General features: G+C 48.9%; 1 protein-coding gene across 1 annotated transcript; it reads left to right on the forward strand.

Moving 5' to 3' along the window:
* Positions 1 to 315: 315 nt before the first annotated feature.
* On the forward strand, positions 316 to 5,260 carry CDKN2AIP (CDKN2A interacting protein). The gene is made up of 3 exons (XM_065633658.1): positions 316 to 543; positions 647 to 777; positions 1,532 to 5,260. Exons 1-3 carry the CDS (start codon positions 320 to 322, stop codon positions 3,139 to 3,141), a joined length of 1,965 nt encoding a protein of 654 aa, XP_065489730.1. The 5' UTR covers positions 316 to 319; the 3' UTR covers positions 3,142 to 5,260.
* Positions 5,261 to 8,118: the final 2,858 nt, after the last annotated feature.

Raw genomic sequence — 8,118 nt, forward strand, 5'->3', positions numbered from 1 at the left:
TGACTCCATGGCCAGCAGGCGGCCCTATCCGGCCCGGGCCCCGGCCCCGCCGTGAGGCACCGGGCACCCAGCCCCACCCCGCGGCCGCGCGCCGACCGTTAGGGCTCCCCCTCCGGCCGTTGCCGGCACGAGCCCTCCCCTCGCTCCTCCCCGTCGCGCGCCGCAAAGGCGCCTGGGGCGGCGGCGGCGGGCTGCCGCGCGCGCCGGTTGTGAGGTCATCCCGCGCGGCCGGAAGGAGCGGAGCGGGGCCGTTGTTTCCGTTGTGCAGGGCGGAGGCGGGCCCCGCGCGCGGGGCCGGGGCGGGCGCGGCGGGGGGGCCATGGCGGCGGGGAAGGCGGCGGCCGAGCCCCTGGGGCGCACGGCGGAGGAGGTGGCTTGGGCCGAGGCGCTGCGCGGGGCCTGCGAGCCCGAGCACCACTGGCGGCACCGGCGGGAGTTCCTGCTGCGGAACGTGGGGGAGCCGCCGGCGGCGGGCAGCGCCCAGCTCCAGCGCCTGGTGTCGCTCTCCATGGTGTGGGCAAACCACGTCTTCCTGGGCTGCCGGTGAGTGCGGGCCGGGGCGGCGGGCCCCGCGCGGGGGGTGGCGCGGCCGCCTCACGGCGTCTCTCCTCTCCCCTCCCCTTCTCTCCCCTTGTCGCCCCTGCAGGTACCCGCCGCAGGTCATGGAGAAGGCGCTGGAAATGGCCGAAGGCATCCAGGTGACCGACGCGCCTGTCCGCACCACGAGAGACGAACTGGTTGCCAAGGTGAAGAAAAGAGGCATATCAAGTAGCAATGGTTAGCAGATCATAGCTGTGACAATACATAGGAGTCTAGAAAATGCTTGTTTTTGAATGTTCTCGGTTTACCTCGGGCTTAGAAAGCACTCAGAATAATTTACTTTTAAAATTCCTTGTTAATCGTTTCCCCTATCTCTGCTATTTTTCCTCATAGAATACCTGTAAAATAGATGTAATGCATAAGTATTCTGTTGGTAATGTAAATGTCTTTTTTTTTAATTTCTACAACTGGTGCACTTTAAGCTGATTATTTTCTTAATGCGATGTAGACTATTGTAATCCGGCTTAAATGTATTCTTCTTACTTTGCCTTTCGCACTAGTCAGACGTTGTTGCTTTGTGAGAAACTTAGTTTCTTAAAGTGGTATTTTTAAAATGGTTTTATGATATTAGTAGGCAATATAAGCTTTTATTTTGGGTCAGATAGTCTTAAATGTATTAAGTCTTTAATGCACTTTGGTCATTTTTGGTTTGGACTTCAAGAATCCTAATACATACTTGCCTACAGGTCCCAAACCAAAACCTGAAGTCTTGCACATGAGTACTTTTAGTTTTTTCGTCAAAAAATGCTAAAATATTCTGAAATAGTAGGTTAATGCTTGAAATTTTGGTTCAAAGTGTATCTCTAATATATACCATTTAAATTCACATATATTATTGTTAGAAATTTTTAGAAAATAGGTAAATTGTCTCTAGATGGATATGTCATAGAGCAGAAATTAAAGAGGATAACATATTTTACTTGCTTTGCAGAAGGGGTAGAGGAGCCCTCCAAGAAGCGAGCTGTTGAAAAAAGCAAAGATTCTAAGGATACTGGAAAGGATATGAAAACAAGCAAGGCAGAAGCCCCAAAGGAAACAGAGAGCATATTGCCAAAAAAGCAGGAAAAAGATCCCAGCAAAGATCCAGAAAGCTCCCAGTCAATTTGCAGCTCAAATCAAGAAATGGTCACAGCATCAGACATAGAAACAGAAGGAAAACCTGCTAATGCTGGAAATACTACTGAGCAAAATCCATCTTCATTTGAAAAAGAGTCAGGAGAGAAACCTTGCTCAAGTCCACTTAAGGAAAGCAAGTGTGAAAATGCACCATCACCTGAAAAGAAAACTACAGTAAGTGCAGTGCCACCAGCTTCCAAGAGTGCCCCGCAGGCAGAGCTGGTGGCTGCCGTGATGCCACCAGCTGCCAAGAGTGCCCCACAGGCAGCAGCAGTGCCACCAGCTGCCAAGAGTGCCCCACAGGCAGAGGCGGTCACTGCAGTGGTGCCACTGGCTGCCAAGAGCACCTTGCAGGCAGAGACAGTGACAACAGCGGTGCCACCAGCTGCCAAGAGCAACTCACAGGCAGTGGCAGTGACAACAGCAGTGCCACCGACAACCAAGAGCACAGCACAAACAAGTGCTACATTGTTGTCTTCCAAAAACCAAGTGAGTGCCCCAGCATCAGTGTCCAAGAGCAGCGCTCAGGCCGGCACCTCGCTGCTGCTGGCCCCCAAGAGCAGCACTCAGGTGGCCTCCTCACTGCTGCTGGCCCCCAAAAGTGGGGCTCAGGCAGGCACCTCGCTGCTGCTGGCTTCCAAGGGCACTGCTAAGGCAGGATCCTCGCTCCTGGCTTCCAAGAGCAGCGCCGAGGTGGCTGCCTCATTGCTCGCCGCTCGGAGTGGCGCTCAGCAGGGATCCTCGCTGCTGACTTCCAAGAGCAGCGCTCAGGTGGCTGCCTCACTGCTGAGCACTCGCAGTGGTGCTCAGCAAGGTCCCTCCTTGCTGGCATCCCGAGGTGGAGCTCAGGCAGGTGCTTCCCTGCTGGCTTCCAAGGGTGGCATGCAGGCAGGTTCACCACAGCTTGCTTCCAAGAGTGGCTCGCAGGCAGGTGAAAGCCCTGCTAAGGCTCTGTGCAAACCGTTAACCAGCGAAGATGCAAAGGAAAGACAACCTTTTTTCAACAGACTATACAAAGCTGTAGCCTGGAAACTGGTTGCTGTTGGAGGCTTCAGTCCTAATGTAAATCATGTAGAACTTCTGAACTCATCAATTCAGTCTGTAAAAGCTACATTAGATGTTGCTTTTGTTCCCCTGAAGGAACTTGCAGACTTGCCTCAAAATAAGAGCTCTCTAGAAAATATAGTTTGTGAACTGAGGTGCAAGTCTGTCTACTTGGGTACTGGCTGTGGTAAAAGTATGGAAAATGCCAAAGCGGTTGCATCAAGAGAAGCTTTGAAATTATTCCTCAAGAAGAAAGTTATTGTGAAGATATGTAAAAGAAAATACAAAGGTAGTGAAATTGAAGATTTAGTACTTCTGGATGAAGAATCAAAACCTTCAAATTTACCTCCAGCTTTAAGAAATCCTCGTGAGATCTTGTAGGCGAGAATTGCTGTTTGTACCGTGTATATTTCAACACAAGGACTGAGGGTTAATTTTGTACTTTAAAAACGTAGGCTTCCAGATATTTTGTATTTCTTTCTCAGTTTTGCAAGACAATGATAGTCCTTTCACTTGGTAGCAATTGTATAAAACTTGTTAGAGATGACAAGTGCGCATTTAAAGGTATGCCTTAATATATAGCACACTAGTGTGCTGTTTTATTTGCAAAATAGTCTACCTAAGTCTTCTATTTTTAATTAAATGATTAAGGTACAATTTGCTGTTTAAAACCTGACAATTTTGTAATTCCTACGATTTGATGGCACCATTCAGTTGTCTACCATGTCTTTTTTAGCCACAGAAGTATGTATATAGGGACCATAATACTTGAATGATTGAAAGTTGTTTAAAAATTTCAATCAAAAAGTTGAATCATCTGTTTCAGGTGTGTTGCTCATAATGTTCACTGTTGCTCATACTAGGAGAGAAAATAGTTGGGTGACTATTTTTTACTAGGTGACAAAATAGTTGATTGACTATTTTTATGGGATGTTTTCGTAACACTGGCAATATAAATGACAACCTGATCTCATTTAACATTATACTGGCAGGTTAGATCCCATTTAGCACTATACTGGCAAATTATCAATTGGCAGTCAAGTCATAGCTACTTCAGCCACCAAAACTCTGTAAGCAGATTTAATTTATATTGTGAAATATTTACATTTTTTTCAAATAAACATGGATTTCTATACTAGGCATATTTTGACTGCTACTAAACCAATAAAACCTCTGGGATATGCTTTTATAGCACTTTGGTTTGGCTATTAAATATTCCAGCCATTTCAGTAACTTCACAACACCTTAAGAAAAGCTTTACTTTGAGTGGCTTCAAGGTGTAGTCCCACAAGGGAGAGTTGGTTTTTTTGGGTGCATAGCTGAAATACTGTAAAACTGATAGAGTGGACCTATAGAATATTCATTTCTACTTTCGTATCACTTACCAAGATAAGAAAAGTGAAGATGCTGCTGTCTCCTGGAGACAGCAAGTGTACTGTAAAGCATTCACACTGATTGAGCCCTTCCTTTGCTACGTTTTTATGCCATGTACAGAATGGTTTGAAGCAAAGAAAGTAGATTACCTTTTTTTTCAATGTTACTGAAATACCTGCACAAACTGCATGTTTTGATATATTGCATAATGACATGTAATTGTAAAAACATGATGTCTTCAGTGGTATTTTGAATTAATCTCGTCTGATTACAGTAGTTAGCATCATTTAATGGAGACCTGACACTTGACTGACAGATCCATTGATCGAGTAGTACAGCAGTGATTAGGAATTCTTGGGATCTCGGTAGTATATGTGTCCACTTAAAGACTTCAAGTTCTTTTGTGATTTTGGGACTAAACCACACTGGCGTTGTTACACTGTACCCTACATGATTTTGAACAGCAGTGGCTGCCTGGTCCATAGCACTCGAAGCCTGTAAGGCGCTCACGCTTCCCCATGCTGGTTGAGAACTTCCTCCATCTGACACCTGTGCTGCAGTGCCTGTGGTCGCCCTTGGCTCTAGTTAGGTTTCTCAGGAGCTCCTCCTCTATGTTTCTGGAGCACCACCTGAAGTTTGGAACGCGATGTGTTAAATTGCATCTCACACAGCTCAAGAATTGGTATGTGCTGCTAGCACAGAGCAAGTTTCATGCTGTATTTAGGAGTTGTGGTGTTCATGCCAGGAAGCATGAGATCTGTTTTCTGATCCTCACTGTGTTCAGGTAGAGACATGGAGTGACTGTGTTTGTGGGGTGGGAATTGCGTCCTGTGCCCTCTGAAGTACAACTTTTCTAGCTGTTTATTTGGGCATCTTGAGATCTCTTGTTGAGGATTGCAGCATGTGTTGCAATGTGAAAACCTGTGTTTCCCATCTGTAAAGCAAAGCCAACAGTATTTACCAACCTCGAGGGAGTGTTGGGGTAGCTGTGTTAAAAGGCTGAGGTGCTAGATGCCTTTTTTTAAAGTCCTGACTGAAGCTTACTTTTTAAAAAATTTTTGAATGTTATTCCTCTTTGATGTTTGGTTGTGATTCATTAAAGGATGAGTCTGTAGCTACTCTTAATAGAAACCGAAAGTGGATGTGTTGTTTTTAATTTCACATTCTGCATGGAAAGCAGCTCAACAGGCAAATTTCAGCGTACAAGTATATAAGCATTAGGCATTTGAGTGAGAATTTATTAACATTTCATTAACCCTATAGTAAGAAAAAGAATTTCAAAGAACTGGCTGTGGCAAGAAGTGTTAGTACAGTCCCATCAGCTGTAAAACCTCTGGGTCTCCCAGGTGCTGTCCTGGTCCCTAGCAATTGGGATGCTGGCCTTTAATTGTCAGCCCCTGCTGATGAGGACCGTCTGGAACAAATGCACAAACACTGTGGGTGTGCAAAGTTGTCTCGTGGGCAAATGAAATCAACCGACCGAAAGAAAAACTCACCCTGCTTTTTCAGCGGGAGTGCAGGAAATTGCAGTCATTAAAAATGACTCCGTTTCCTCTGAGGGCTGCTAGAACAGCTCAGGTACGTATGGCTGGTTCCTTGCGGACAGCGGCCTCGCCGGTTGCTGTTAGCAGGTTACCAGGTACATACCAATTCTGGTGGCTACCGGTAAAAACTCATTTTTTCCAGCTTGCAGGGAAGTGACGCGGGGCGCTGGCCACGAGGTGGCGCTAGAGCGTCCCGCCGGCGGGGTTCCCGCCCTGCCCCCCGGCCCGCGCAGGGGCGGAGCTGCAGCGCCTCATTTGCTTAATGTATTCCCGGGGCGGGGCCGCGGCGGTGGACCCTCCATGGGGCAGGAATTGCGCCCTCCCGGGAGCGTGGCGCTCCTATGGGGCCGGTCGAGCAGCCTCTCTGTCTGTGCGCCGGCTGCGGAGACCAGCGGAAAAAGAAACAGAACGGCGGCCAGTTCTCGCCCTACCCTGGAGGGTCTCCTGCCCGCTGGCTGATATAAGGTGGTGGCCGCGCCGAATGGGTGCCGGGATGCTCTGAAGACCTGCTCGCTAGGCCACGCACGGAGGACACTAGTTCCTCACGGGCTCCGCGCCCGCCTAGGGGAAAGTCCCCGGACCGCCGGCAGAGAGTGCCGGGCGCTGTGCGCGCCCTGGCCCGCCCCCATCTCACACATTCTCCGCCGAGACGCCCCCGGGCCGAGCGGGTGAGGGCGGGGCGGGCTCTCGTCACGGTCACAGAAACGCAGGTAGTGCGCAGGCGCACTAACAGAACGGGGCTCACTCTCAGGCCATCCCCTTTTGCTGGGCCGGGCTGGACCCTCCCAGACGGAGGAACACCGGGAGCAGAAGTTGCTGCTGCGTGGTAAGCTCCTCGGCACAGCAGAACTGTTTGCAGGCAGAGCAAAGCACGCGTGGGGCCACACTGCTTCCGCGGCAGGGACTCTGGCTGGCAGGATGCATCCCGCACCCCTATTCTCACATCCGCAGAGCCTCGGGGTGCCTCCTGACCTACAGGCTCATTAAAGGAGGCTTGATGGAGCTCCTGTCCCTGCCCGAAAGGCTTTCCTTCCTTCCCTGCTCCAGGAAAAAGCAAGAGGCCAGATGGGAGCATCTTGTCATGTTCGTTTGCCTCACGCATGAGTTAAACATCCAACACGGAAGAGTCTGATGCGTATCTGAGCGACAGCACAAAAGCTGACATGGCACAAACATCACACCTCTCCAGCGCAGCAGTCACGCAGATGCTGCTGTGCAAGGCTGTGCCTGCGGGATGTACACCCAGGGTTCCCCTGCTCGCTTGGACCTCCTCAGAGAAAGCAGCACCTCTGACCAGTGAGTGCCACCAGTGTTACCTGCCCACTCGAGGCAGATTCTCATGCTTATGCTCCCTTATCAGGAGAGTCTATGCAAGATGCTGCTGCCTGCAGCAATCACGCACGTGTACTAGCTGTGCTGATAAGCCGAATTAATTTCATAGGCAGTTCTGTTCTTGCCTCTAGTTTGTCAAACAAAGCATCACCATGCATGACTCCATGGAAGTAAGCTTTCAGCTGCCCATCAGTCATGTCTGGGTATGAAGCACAACAGAAGGGTACTGGCAGAGATGCCCGAAATAACATGAAGGTCAGGCATCTCAAGCCCAAAACATGATAAATGGAGCACCCAAGCTGCCCAGAGCCAACATGTTCTTCTGGTTCACGCTCTCTTAGTATTCATGAAGCTCCCGTGGTAAGCCCAGGTCTGCTGAACTAGCAGTGTCTTTCTCTTTGGTCAACTACAGGCACATGGCCTATATGCAGGCCCAGTACAGTTTGCAAACCCTGCTGGTTTCCAACATTTGCAGTGCTTCTTCCAGCAATATCTGCACAGCAACACCTTTTCAGCTGTGTCAGAGCCCTGTGCTAGGCAGAGGAGACCAGCGTGCAGAGTGGGGAGTAGCTCTATGCAGAAATAGCTACGGCAGCTCTGACTGTTTCCCACGAGAGCTTTGAGAGGGTGCACAAAGGGCTGACAAACCCCCTGGCTTGAGCCGTCTTTTTGGTTGCTGTCTTAGTCACTTGAACTATTTGAGTGTCTTTCTTTTCTCCCATAATTCTTCATATGATCAACTATATGTACATGGGAAAACAGAGATTTCAAATTAAAATGCTATCAAAGAACCCATCCCAAAAGAAACAACTAAACTAGGGCACAGCTCTGTGAAGTTCTCTGTTGTTTTTTTTCTTTGTTGTTGAGAAGCTGTAATGAAATCCCAGTGTCCTAGTTTCATCTGCTAAAAAGGATATATCTAAGGCTCTATGAAGCTAACATTTCCTGAGCTGTCATCCTTTTGTAGTGCAGGTAGCAGCTGCAGTACAGGCTGAAGACTGCAGACAAAGCTTGTGGAGTGATTGATGTGGGTTTTTGATTAGTGGTTTGTTTGGTTGGGGTTTTTTTTTGGACCCTAAAGATTGCGCTATAGCACCTTAACAATTTG

Source organism: Caloenas nicobarica, chromosome 4, assembly GCF_036013445.1.
Source record: "Caloenas nicobarica isolate bCalNic1 chromosome 4, bCalNic1.hap1, whole genome shotgun sequence".
Taxonomy (NCBI): Eukaryota; Metazoa; Chordata; class Aves; order Columbiformes; family Columbidae; genus Caloenas; species Caloenas nicobarica.